This window comes from Chlorocebus sabaeus, chromosome 1, assembly GCF_047675955.1.
Source record: "Chlorocebus sabaeus isolate Y175 chromosome 1, mChlSab1.0.hap1, whole genome shotgun sequence".
Classification (NCBI taxonomy): Eukaryota; Metazoa; Chordata; class Mammalia; order Primates; family Cercopithecidae; genus Chlorocebus; species Chlorocebus sabaeus.
In genome coordinates, this window is record NC_132904.1 from 1,610,955 (window position 1) to 1,624,362 (window position 13,408).

Here is a 13,408-nt window from a genome sequence, read left to right on the forward strand (position 1 = left end):
ACCCCCTGCCAAGCAGAGCACATCAGCACAGAGGGGAGGCCAACAACTGTATTTCCACATCAGCTTGGGCTCTCGGTCGCCCAAGGGGAGGACAGCAGAAGTCAGCTGCAGAGGAAGGCTGACCCCAGCCCCTAGTCCCAGCCCCACCTCCAGGCCAATGCATGCCCCAGGGATGGGCTCAGTCCCAGGATCACCGCGCAGGGTCCAGAAGGTGGGTTTTATCCCCTCTCACTCCTTCCAGCTCATCCTCAGGCCTCCACTGGCCTCATCCACAATGGGCCAGGACACTGGACAGGTAGGGGTGGCAGAGCCCAGCTGGGCCCAAACTCCGCATAGGGGCCCTCGGGTAGGGCAGGTTTCCAAGGGAGGGTCCGGGAGGACGGCCTGGTGTGGGGTGGGGGCTCAGCCCAGTGGGCGCTGGTAGGGCTGGGGAGCGGACTCCCTGGAGATGAAGGGAGCCCCAGGATACACAAGCTCGGCTGCCAAGCTTGGGCGGGGTCTTCCAAGTGTATGGAACAGATCTGTGCTCCAGATCAGCTCTACCCCCACCAAACAGACGGACAGACGGACAGGTGGAGAGACAGACAGGTGGACAGGTAGGTAGGTAGGTGGCGTTTCTGAACCCAGGGAGGGGAAAACCACAGAACAAAACAGCAGGTCTGGCTTGGGCCGCCAGCTTCCAGGGCGCCCAGGGCAGTGGGCGGGCAAGTGTGTGAGTGTGTGTGACTACGTGTGGGAGGTGCCGGGGGGCCAGGGGCCTCCTCCTCTGGGACTCTCCTCTGTTTCTGTGCTGGCACGCCGACGGCTTGGGAACTAGAGGTGGGCAGCCTCGGCGAAGCCCACCCTGTTGTTGTCGCGGTCAAACACAGTGTAGTAGCGGCCGATGAAGACGTCGCCCAGGATCCAGAGTGGCCCGCTGGGTGGCGGGATGTCCATGCCCATGAAGCCGCTTAGGCAGAGGGTCTTCCCGGCCTGCGACACCTGGGACGGTCCTGGTGGTCAGCACCCAGGCCTGGCACCAGCCGCCCCCCAACCTGTTGCCGGCTCACCTGGGGCATGGGCCCCCCACCCACTCACCTTGAGCGTGTGCCCCCACCGCCTGCTCCCCTGGGGCATGTGCCCCCTCTCCACCTGCTCACCTTGAGCGTGTAGTCCTCTGGGGACAGCTTGTAGCCTTTGCCTCCCAGCTTCAGCGTGATCGCGGGCAGGGTGGACACCTTCTCACAGGGGATCATGTACTAAGAGGGGTCACAGTGGTGTCAGGGTGGTAGTGGAGGCCTTGGGGCTCCCCCTACCAGCCCCAGCCCCAGCCCCGGTCCCTGGAGCTCACCTCACCCTGGATCAGCGGCACGGCCCCGATAGCCTTCTGCAGCTCGCGCACCTCATCCACGGGGCCCACCATGAGGGAGGTGCCTGTGTCCACAATGGCCTCACAGCCCTCCTTGCACAGGGTCAGCCCGCTGGCCACCTCCACCCTGCAGGGAGTCAGGGCGTGAGGCCCCTGCCTGGACTGGAGTGTGCTCTGGGGGCCCAGTGCCCCCACCGGGAGCCCCTCTCCCATACCCCTCCCCTGGCTGGGTTGCACTCTCCTCCTCTCAGGGCTCCTGGATGCACAGGGGACCGTGACTCCTCCAGGGCGAAGGGTGGGAGAGGAGACCCAGAGTGGTAGAGGGGATGATGGTGATGGGCATGGAGGGGATGGATGGATGGAGGGGATGGAGGGGCATGGAGGGATGGAGGGATGGACAGATGGAGGGGATGGAGGGTCATGAAGAGTCACAGAGGAATAAGGGGATGAAGGGCATAGAGGGATGGACAGATAGACGGATGGAAGGGATGGTGGGTCATGGAGAGTCACAGAGGCATGGAGGGGATGGAGGAATGGGAGGGATGGGAGGGATGGAGGGGATGGAGGGGATGGAGGGGATGGAGGGGATGGAGGGGATGGGGGGGATGGAGGGGATGGAGGGGATGGAGGGGATGGAGGGGATGGAGGGGATAGAGGGGATGGGGGGATAGAGGGGATGGGGGGATGGAGGGATGGAGGGATGGAGGGCATGGAGGGATGGAGGGATGGAGGGGATGGAGGGGATGGAGGGATGGAGGGATGGAGGGGATGGAGGGGATGGAGGGGATAGAGGGGATGGGGGGATAGAGGGGATGGGTGGATGGAGGGATGGAGGGATGGAGGGCATGGAGGGATGGAGGGATGGAGGGATGGAGGGGATGAGGGGATGGAGGGATGGAGGGGATGGAGGGGATGGAGGGGATAGAGGGGATGGGGGGATAGAGGGGATGGGGGGATGGAGGGATGGAGGGATGGAGGGCATGGAGGGATGGAGGGATGGAGGGGATGGAGGGGATGGAGGGGATGGAGGGGATGGAGGGGATGGAGGGATGGGAGGGATGGGAGGGATGGAGGGGATGGAGGGGATGGGGGGATAGAGGGGATGGGGGGATAGAGGGGATGGGGGGATGGAGGGATGGAGGGATGGAGGGCATGGAGGGATGGAGGGATGGAGGGGATGGAGGGGATGGGGGGGATGGAGGGGATGGGGGGGATGGAGGGGATGGAGGGGATGGAGGGGATGGGGGGATGGGGGGGATGGAGGGGATGGAGGGGATGGGGGGATGGAGGGGATGGAGGGGATGGGGGGATGGAGGGGATGGAGGGGATGGAGGGATGGAGGGATGGAGGGGATGGAGGGGATGGGGGGGATGGAGGGGATGGGGGGATGGAGGGGATGGGGGGATGGAGGGGATGGAGGGATGGAGGGATGGAGGGATGGAGGGATGGAGGGGATGGAGGGGATGGAGGGGATGGGGGGATGGAGGGGATGGGGGGATGGAGGGGATGGAGGGGATGGAGGGATGGAGGGATGGGAGGGATGGGGGGGATGGAGGGGATGGAGGGGATGGGGGGGATGGGGGGGATGGAGGGGATGGGGGGATGGGGGGATGGAGGGGATGGAGGGGATGGAGGGGATGGAGGGGATGGAGGGATGGAGGGATGGAGGGATGGAGGGGATGGAGGGGATGGGGCGGATGGAGGGGATGGGGGGGATGGGGGGATGGAGGGGATGGGGGGATGGGGGGGATGGAGGGGATGGAGGGGATGGGGGGATGGAGGGGATGGAGGGGATGGGGGGATGGAGGGGATGGAGGGGATGGAGGGATGGAGGGATGGAGGGATGGAGGGGATGGAGGGGATGGGGGGGATGGAGGGGATGGGGGGATGGAGGGGATGGGGGGATGGAGGGGATGGGGGGATGGAGGGATGGAGGGATGGAGGGGATGGAGGGGATGGAGGGGATGGGGGGGATGGGGGGATGGAGGGGATGGGGGGATGGAGGGGATGGAGGGGATGGAGGGATGGGAGGGATGGGAGGGATGGGAGGGATGGAGGGGATGGAGGGGATGGAGGGGATGGGGGGATGGAGGGGATGGGGGGATGGGGGGATGGAGGGGATGGAGGGGATGGAGGGGATGGAGGGGATGGAGGGATGGAGGGATGGAGGGATGGAGGGATGGAGGGATGGAGGGATGGAGGGATGGAGGGGATGGAGGGGATGGAGGGGATGGGGGCATGGAGGGGCATGAAGGGCTGGTCCGACCCCATCTCTTTCTTGCCCAGCTCCACCACTCCCCACAGGCACCCCCACCTGCAGAACCTGGTTCCTCCAGGGTCCCTGCATGCCGCTCCCACCCACAGAACCCAGGGGAGCGGACTGCAGCCACTACTCACTGGTCCAGGTGGACCTGCCAGTAGGCCTTGCGGGTGACGTTCAGGTAGGACAGAGAACCCCTGTAATACTTGGAGTCCGTGCCGCCCAGCATCAGCTCACCCCCGGGCTGTGCAGTTGGGTCCCTAGGAGGAAAGGAAGGGAGGAGTCAGCTGCCATTGCACCCCCCAAGCACAGGAGGGCCAGGTCAGGAGTAACGGGGTGAATGTGGCAATCGGGGAGAGCTTCCTGAAGGAGGGGCTTTCTGGACCTGCAGAGATGGAAAGGCCCAGAAGGCAGGAGGAGGGACGGACTCCCTTCTTCCTGGGGTGGGGCTGCTCTGCGTGGGCCCAGCCTGCCCCAGAAGAGGTTTTCCTCAACCCTCAGGTTCTCCTGGTCTGCTCAGGAGCCAAGGTTCAGCCAGACATCAGGGTCAAGGCTGGGGGCAGACAAGGAAGTGAATGCCAGGAGCCCAATGGGGAGGACCCTGTCCGTCTGTCTAGAAGAAAAACCAAAGAAGGCTTCTAGGAGGGGGTGATGGCACAATCTGGGAAGCTGGGATGGCTGGTTCCGGCCTCAGGGCCTCTGCACTGGCTGCTCCTGGGAACAGCCTCCAGCTGCATTCCCGAGCCACGCCCACTCATCTCCCCTCATCCAGACCACCGATGGCCAAGGTGCTTCTGGGCAGGAGCGCACTGCACTTCCCAGGACCTGCAGCCCGTGTCGCCTGGGTTCGTTTCCAAACATGACTCAAGTACAAGCTTTCAACGCAGCAAATCTTGCCAGTCCCGTTAGAGAAGCTCTCTGTGTCGGTGGTCCTGCCATCCCGCCAGGGCATCTGCAGCTAAGCTGGCCACCATCCCGCTGCCCGTCACTCGAGGCAGCACCAGGCCTGACCCAGTCCTCCCAGCACTGCTCAGGGCCTCCGCCCTCCTCCAGCCTCCTCCGCCTTTGCTTCCTGTCAACACCTCTGCAATCCCAAGTGTAGAAACCCGATCAGTGCCTTCCACCCCTCCTCTCCTCGCCAAACACGCTTTCAGAAGCCCTCAGACCCTCCCTCCTGCCTGGCTTCACTTCCTGCCCAAGCCGCTGCCTTGAGACTACAGCTGGGCACTCAGTCTGTGTGTCCCTCCCCCCACCTGGCACTCACCCTGTGTGCCCCTCCCCCACATGGACATTCATGCCTGTGTGCCCCTCCCCCCACCTGGATACTCATACCTGTGTCCGCCTCCCCGACCTGGGCACTCAGGCTGTGTGCCCTCCTCCCCCATGTGGGCACTCATGCCTGTGTGCCCTCTTGCCCTCAGGGGACCCCTCTTCACCTCGCTGCCTCCCCTGTGCCCCAAGGCTCCTGGGGAAATGGCCCAGCCGGTTCACCTGTGTCCTGGCCTCCAGTGAGCAGCTCAGCCCAGGGTGTTGCTAAGGAGTATTCACTGCCCAGGCAACGGACAGAGTAAAGAGGCCAGGCCAGCCCCACGGCCGGAATTCTGCCAGCAGTGCCCCAAGGTCAGGTGTCAGGCCCAGAGACTCCAAGTGCCAAGCGAGCCACATGAGGTGAACCTGCCCCTGTCAGCCTTGGAGAGCATGGGGCAGTGACCAGGCACAGCTCAGGGCAGGAGGCCGCCGGCTGACACGCTGCCCACCCCCAGAGCAAAAGCCCCCAACCCCCAGTCACCCCTCTTATGTGGAACCCTCCACTCAGGTCTGCCCGAGAAGAGGAAACTAACTAAGGCCGAGGCCCCCTTCCCAAGGTGGCCTGACCATGGCTCACCCATGCTGAAGCAGTGGCAGCAGGTGGGGACCCTGGGGGAGAACCTTTTTCCCAGAAGGAAGGGCCCCCCTATGCTCCTCCTAGAGGGCAGCCAGCACCTGCTGGGGACACCCACAGAGCTGCTCGCTGCGTGGTGCCGGGGACCCGCACCCACCCAAGTCACCTCCCCAGGGACTCCCAGGCCCCTGGGCACCATGACCCCTCTCCACCATCAGCAACCCCGGGACCAGGACCACACATGCCCATCACTAGGTCCAGGGACCAACGGGCCAACTGAACCAAGAGGAACCGCCATGACCCCCGAACTGGGTCTGTTCTCATAGGAGGGAGGCCCAGCTGCCAAGGTCCCAGGACCCACAGCCTGGCCTGAGCTCCTCCCACTGGGAGACCCCGGCCAAACAGCTTTCTCTGCGATCCGCTTACTCCTCTGCAGGAGGGTGGCCAACCCCTGCCTCCTGGACACCCTGAGGTCAGAGGTCAGGAGCTTTGGCCACAGCAGCAGGGAGGGGGCGGCACTGAGTGGGGGTGCCTGGGAGGCTCCCAGCCCAGCCCCGCCCTGCCTCCCAGCAATGCTGAGCGAGGAGAGCAGGAGGGGAGAGGGAACCCACGCGCCCACCTGTTCAGGTAGAAGGAGAAGATGTTCTGGTCCACCAGCTTCTGCTGCATCAGGTTGTCGAAGACGGGCAGCACGTTGTTGACGGAGATGCGGGGGTAGGCCATGCCCAGGATGCCGTCGAACTTGGCTGCGATGAAGGTGATGCCTGGCTGCTTGATGGCCTCCCCGAAGACCTGCCTCTCCACTTTGACACCGCCCAGGGCAGCGGTTAATGACGTTGACTTGCAGGGCACCTGCAGGCCAGGGCAGCGTCAGTGGGTCGCAGACAGGCTGAGCCCTACACCCCTCTCTGAGCATGAGGCTGCGCTACAAAACCCAGCTCAATGGATGCCCCTCATCTCACACACGATGGGGCCCAGAGGGCCCAGCAGAAAGGGCTGGAAACGGTGAGCTGAATACAGCGGGGGATGGGGACACGTCTTTGTGGGAGACTTTGGGCCTTGGTTTTAAGGAGATGGGAACCAGGCAGGAGCACAGACGGGGAGACCCCTTGCCCCGCTCCCTGCTCTGACCTCTTGTTCCCACCACCACCAACAGGCAGGTCCTGCTCCTGCTCCTGCCCTCAGCCTTGGGAACAAGAGACAACCTGGGCCAGGAGCCCGAGAGACGGGGAACCCGCCGACCCCAACCCAGACTCACAGCCGTGCTGCCCCCATCCCCCTCTCTGACTGTCCCCTCCCCCAGCCCTGGATGAGGCTGCAGAAAGAGAACAGGCCAGAGCAGGATGTGGGAAGGGAACGACAGCTTGAGGCTGACATGGGGCGGAGGAGGCGGAAGAGGGCAGACGGGGCAATTTCCCGTTCAGGCTGAGCAGGGCCCAGAGGAGAGGGCTCTGAGGAGCCCCCTGTACAGACCTGGACTCCAGCCCAGCAGGGACTGTTAGGAGCAGGTCCAGCTGGAGGAAGGGGCCCTCTTCCCAGGTCCCTTGGCCTGCGGGGGGGCTCTGCTGCCCTCCTGGCCTGCTCCAGAGCTGGGGGCTGTGTCACCGTCCCACTACTCCTGAACCCCTTGCGGCCTGGCCCACCCCGAGCAGACAGCTCCGAGGTGAGAATTCACTGAGGCCCAGGCAGGGTGACAAGGGCCAGCTCGCCCTCTCCTTGGGCAGGGAGCAGCTCTGCACAGGGCCCTGAGGATGGTGGAGCGCAGGCGGGGCCCCCAACAGCCACTGCTGCTCCCCCTCCCTTACCCTCCCAGGCTCCTGCAGGTGACTCTCTGCCAGCAGTCCCCACAGCGGGTTCCTGGCAATCCTCCCAACCCCAAGCCTCCCCAACCCCTTGGCCTGCTTCAAGGACCCTGTGCAGCCCCAGGCCCAGCCCTCAACACCTGCTGGCACCTCAAACCCAATGTGCCAAAAAAAGCCCAATCAATCTGCCCTGTCCTCCCTCCCACTCACTGTGGCCCGACCCCAGGGACCCCTGCCCCTGTAGCCCTCAGGTTCGAGGCTGTCCCTCCAGCCTTCACGTGACCAGGCCATTCCCAGGCCCCTCCTCATCCTGCTGACCGCTCCGGCCACCTGAGGGCTGGGGCCGGCCTGGGACCACCGCGCCCTCCCTTTCAACCACATACCCACGGTGGGTGAACCCCACACCCTGGCACCCTCGAGTCCTGGGAAAGGCCCTAGAGGGACTCACCGACACGGTGTCCTGGCTCAGGTATCCGGAGAGGCTGCCCGAGCCGTAGTGGATGGCAAATGAGGTGCCATTCTTCACGTAGGTGCTGGACTTGTCGCTGTTGTATTTGCGGTGGAGCCCTGCCCCGGGCGAGAAGAGGGCCCGCCGGTCATCCCGCAGCCCACGCCATGGCCACGGCCCTCCCACCCCCCTGCAGTCTACCATGGAGCCCGCTCCCCCCAAGCTGCCTCCCCAGGGTGGGATTTGGAGGGGATCCGAGGCCCACCATCGTGCCAGAGCCCCAGGACTGTAGGCTGTGACCCCGGGCCTCCCTCCCAGCCACAGCTGGCTCCCTCCACGGCCACCCCAGTCCCAGCGCTGCTGAGAGCAAGACCACAGCTGGTGGTTCACCCAGAAAGCCAGTGCCTGGAGCGGGGTGGAGGGCCGGCCTGGCTCATGGGGCCAAGAGGCGGGAGAAGTGCATTGCCCAAGTGATTCCTGAGGCAGCCCTGTGGCGACATCCCAAAAGGGCCTGGGAGACGGGGCCGGGGTGCGTGACTCACAGCAAGCGATGTCCAGCAGTTTGCAGTGGATGGAGGGGACCCACAGATTGGAGGAGCCCGTGTCGAAGACGACCGTGAAGCACTGGGGAGGCGTCCCGATGCCGATCTCCCCGTAGTACTGGGCCTGGCAGGGGACAGGGTCCGTCAGGGATGGGGAGGGGGCCCTCTCTCCCCACCGAGCCTCAGAAGGCCCGGCTGTCCCCAGAGCCCAACCCTGAAGCCTGAAGGCCCATGCTGGAGGGATGAGCATCATGGGGCCCACAGCTGCCAACAGCCACTGACTCCAACCGGCTCAGCCTGCAGGGAAGATGGGCCAGGTCCCCAGCCCTCGGTCCTAACGCCCACAGGTGCTTGGGGTCTCCAGATCTCTGGGTTCTGCCACCTACCCCTGCTCGACACATGGTGAGGCTGAGGACTTCCCCACGGAAAAGACAAGGCCAGAGGTCAATCCAGGGTGGGGACAGATGTGGCCCTCGGCCTGAGCCCCAGGTACAGGAAGGGCCTGCCTGGAAGACTCCCCTGGTGGCCTGGGGTCCAGGGCCTGAGATGGGAAGTGACTTCCTCCCCAGGTTGGGACCGTATCAGGGTCTGATTCTGGGTATCTCAGTGCCTGCCCTGCTCTCCAGGGTGAACCCCAAGCCTGGAGGGCTTCCAGGCAGAGGGGTTCAGCTGGTCAAGGGGAGAAGGTAAGCCTTAGTCACTGCCTGCCCAGCAACCCTTCCTTAATGGCCCAGGGCCTCAGTTTTCCCATGTGTACACAGGGATAGCAGGGACAGGTGGGGGTGCTGACTCAGGGATCAGGCAAGTACAAGGGGTCCCACGCCCACTGAGCATCTCAGGAGGCAGAGAGTAAGAGGTTCCTGGAGTTTGGGGTCGCCTGGGCGCCCGCTTCCCCCAGGAATAGAGCCTGGGCCACCGTCAGCCACCAGATTCCTGGCACCAGCCCAGCCCGATGTTTCTCTGACCGCCTGGCTTCACAGAGCAGCAGCAGCTGCTGACTCATGGCCCCACAGAAGTGACCACTGGCGGGGGGACACTCAGCAAATCTCCATGTGTGCGTGTGCATGTGTGTGCATCGCCGTGCTCTCGCGCTAGGGCGATCAGGAACTGGCCGGTCGGGACCAGGCACACGGCACCCGGTTCCCCCCAGGCCCCCTCCCCCCAACCCGCCCAGTCACATGCCTATGAGTCTTGGGCTTCCTGTCACAGCCAGGACTCGGGCCAAGCAGGACAGAGGGCAAGGCCCCCCCCACAGTGGGCCAGAGCCCCGAGGCTGGACAGCAGGCCCTGGCCTCGAACTGACCCCAAAGAGCTGGGACAAGGCTGACCAAGCCCCAGCTTGCTAGGTGGCTTCCAGAGTGCTCCCCTTTGGATCCTGCTTCCCCCTGAAGCAGTCGTGGGCACAGGAGGGGCTGCTGCCAGAGGAAGAAGATGGGGACGGGCTGGAGAGGGGCCACGAGTCACCATAGGCCTCCTGGCAGGACAGCAATAAAAGACAGGCTCCAGGGCAGCCGGCCACACCCAGGCAGACCCAATGACTGCCCCCCGGGCGAGCTGGCACTGAGGCCCGAGATCCTACAACCACAGGGGCCAGTGGCAGGAGGTTCCAGAATGGGGAAGACAGGAGTGTGGCTGAGCCTGGATGCCACCCTGGCCAAGTGAGTCACTCAAACTGTGCCGCTGAGAGCAGGAGGCGGGAGTGTCCCCACAGTCCCAGGGAGCTCTCCTGAGAGCGGCTCCGCTCCCAGCAGGGCTAAGACCCCATACTCACATCCATGTAGTTCTTCAGCACCTCGGGAATGGGCCCCTCGGTCACGGCCGGCATCGCCTGGGAGTACTTCGAGATGGGGCCTTTGGCAATCAGGTCCTCCACAGGGCCCCCCATCTCCGACATGGTCCGGCGGATGGACGTGAACTTGTGCAGCGGGATCCTGTCAACCAGGGGTCGGGGCATATCAGGGAGGTCCTCCCGCCTGCCGGCGGACGCCGCTAACACTGCACATCCATCTGGAGGCCCCTGGGGAATCTCGAAGTCACCACAGCCAAAACCAAACTCCTGCCTGTCACCTGGAAACTGCTGGTCCACCTCCCCTATCAGTGAATGGCAACCCATCGCCCCCCCGAGGTTGCACAGGCCACAGCCCTAGGAAGTGGCCACCCACCACCCACCTCGGCCCCACACACCCAACCTGGGGGCCAGTGTGCCCACCCCTCCTCTCCTCAGCCATTCTAGAGGCTCCAAAGCCCCCAAGGGCCTCCAGTCCTCCCTCTGCACCTGCTCTGGTCTCCTCCAGGATGGTGGCCAGCATGGCTGCTCAGGGTGCTGGCGGGCACCTGTCACTCCTGCCCAAAGTGCTCTGAGGTAGCCCACTGTACCCAGCCCCATCACACCTGCTCTCCACCCAGAGACCAGCACGAAGGTGGCCCCACCTCCAGGCTGGCACTGGCAGCTCTGCCTGACCTCCTAGGTGGCCTCCTCTGGCCATGAGATGGGCCCTCCACGCCACCTCCAGAAGCCCTCCTTGACTACCTATCCTCCTCCACATGGACCCTGTGGCTGTCCAGTACCCTCATCCCACACCTGTTCCTGTGCATTGGCCCTTCTCCTCACTCCATGCGGCTCCACGAGGTCCAGGACTGCACCCGGGGCCTTAGAGGCTTCTGTACTCCCCCACCCACCACCCTGCCTCCTCCGACAGCTGCACTCAGGGCACCCCTCCAGAGCCCCGTCACCCAGCACACCGCCCGCCAGGGTGCAGGAGGGAGCTCCAGACTGAGGTCAGGGGTCCTGAGTTCTATACACAGGAAGTAAATAACAGAGAGGGGGTCCCTGCCCCTTCCCCAGGGCCACTGGCCTTCCCCTTGGTGTGAACCAACTCCTTGTTCCAAAGAAGCTCCCCTGGGCTTTTCATCACCTGGAGAAAACCTATCCCCTGCCCCAGGGACTTGAGAGTCCAAGGTCATAGCCCGCTTTTCCTGGCACATCAAGGGTGTGGTCCAGGAAGATGAGATTATTGCCTAAAAGCTGATGGGCTGGAAGAGCCCCAGGTTCTGTCCTGGGGGAGGGACATGCTCTCCAGGGACCCAGGAAGCAGGTGTAATAGTATCAGTTGCACAAGAGCTGGAATCAGGTGAGGGCTTGCATTCAGCGACCCTGCCCTCCAAGAAGCCCCAGGATCCTTTCCCCACTGCTGTGTCTGCCCTCCTTGGAGAGGGGAGGCCTGTGGATAGGCTTGCAAGGTCAAGGCAGGCTCAGGCTTGTGGCTGCTCCCCCACAACGACTTTAATTGGGGTTACCCGCCCCCGGGCCGTTCCCCATAGCCTTTGGTGAGGCTCAGTCCTACCCAGCCCACTGCTCCTGCTGGCCCAGCCAGCTCCAGCCTCTGCAGCCTTCTGACCTCACCCACCTGCCCAGGGGCAGTGGACCCATCTCAGGTCCCAGGTCTCCCACAAAGGCCCAGAGCAAGGGTGGGGCAGGTGCCCAATGGGATGGGTCAGCATACCCCTCCTGGGAATGCAGGCTGCCTTGCAAGGGCTGGGGAGGGGAGTCAAGGAAGCCGACTGCAGCGCGGCCCTCCTCTGCCCAGCGGGTCAGGTATGTCGGTGGCCCAGTCAGGTATATCCAGGCCCAGTCGGTGGCCTCACCTGGCACAGTGGCTCGGCCTGAGGAGCGTGTGGGCCTCACTGCAGCACAGCCCCAGGCCCGGGGTGGGTGAGCTGGCCCACTCCCTATGCCTCCTCCTCTCCCAGGGACATGGGAACTCCTAGGGTCTGGAGGGGCCTCCCAGCCCAGGGCCTGTGATAAGAGCTGCAGGAGCAGACTTTTAAGGCCCCCAGTTCACAGGTGATAAAGGGGTCCCTAAGGAAATGGACTCGCCCAGACTCGGGGGCTCTGGGGACTGCACCTAGGTCTCCAGCAAAAAGGGGGCTCAACGCAGACCCCCAATTCCAGCTGCCCCGAATGAGCACTACCTCCCCCAGCCCCGCCCCATCTCCAGGGAGGCTGCGGTCAGTCTGCAGTCCTCACGCCTCCCCCTGGCCCCTCAAGGTACACCTCAGGGTGGCATGGGGAGAGGCGTCTGGCACCTCTGCCCCAGGTCCCCTGCACCTCCGGAGCCCGGAGCCCGGCGCCCGGTAGGCAGGTGGGCCGTGCAGGAGACCGCGGAGGGCGGCACCGGTGCATTCCAGCGCGGGGGGCGCAAGGGGCTCGTGGGGTCCCCAGGGGAGCGCGGAAGTCACCACAGGCCCCGGGACCTCGGGGCCGCGACCCCTGACAGTTCCCTGAGCCCCGGACCCTGAGGCTTCACCTGATGAGCGCGGCGGCAGGCGCAGCCAGGATGCAGAGGGCGAGCAGCAGAAGGCTGGGGGGATGCATGGCGGCGGCCACCGGGTCGGAGCGGGGCGCCGAGGCCGCGCGCTTATAGCCGGGATGACGGCGCAGTTGGGCCGGATCAGCTGACCCGCGTGTTTGCACCCGGGCTGGTCACGTGGGCGAGGCTGGCGTGCGCCGGGCGGGGCCTGGGCGGGGCGACCTCAGCGCACGCGCACAGCGCCGAGGAGTGCGCCCGCCACGCCCACCGCCCGCGGGGTCAGCCCGGCTCAGCTTCTGGGGTCTGGAGGATTCCCGTTTCGGCCTGGCAGGGGTCGTGGGGCGGCCCAGCCTGGAGGGCCCCGCGGGGTGACCCCTGTCCCGGCCGCCGCGGCCGTCCCCGCGTCTAGGCCTACGCGGGGCGCTGCGCCCTGGGCTCCTGCACCCGCTCCCCCCAGCGCCCCCTCGCCCCCTCCGAGACGCTCCCAGACCTCCTGCGTGGAAGCCTCTTGCAAACCAAGGTTAAATTCAAAGTCCCCAGCCCACCGAATGGACCCTCCGCTCCTCCTCAGGGCTTCCAGAGAAACCTAGAAAACCAGCTCAGGCCCTGCGGCAAAGGGGGTCGGCTCCGCCCTCTCCCTCTGGGCGCTGTGCTTAGACTTAGGCCTCACCGATGGCTCCGTAGCCTCCAGATCCCTAATTCCAACCTCACCCTGGCACAGCCTCACGTGGCAGACATCTGGCCCGAAGGCAGGCAAAGTATTCCATCCCAAAATATATTCCTTTCACAGGTTTTTATATGGCCCTGTACAGCTGT

At 64.8% G+C, this 13,408-nt stretch overlaps 1 protein-coding gene across 1 annotated transcript; it reads right to left on the reverse strand.

The window, feature by feature from the left end:
* Window positions 1–30: 30 nt before the first annotated feature.
* CTSD (cathepsin D) lies at window positions 31–12,792 on the reverse strand. Its single transcript, XM_073005511.1, has 9 exons — window positions 12,590–12,792; window positions 10,054–10,213; window positions 8,283–8,406; window positions 7,741–7,859; window positions 6,110–6,342; window positions 3,746–3,868; window positions 1,331–1,475; window positions 1,140–1,238; window positions 31–981 (listed from the first exon to the last, which is right to left on the reverse strand). The coding sequence occupies exons 1-9, from the start codon at window positions 12,655–12,657 to the stop codon at window positions 814–816; spliced, it is 1,239 nt and encodes a 412-aa protein (XP_072861612.1). The 5' UTR covers window positions 12,658–12,792; the 3' UTR covers window positions 31–813.
* Window positions 12,793–13,408: the final 616 nt, after the last annotated feature.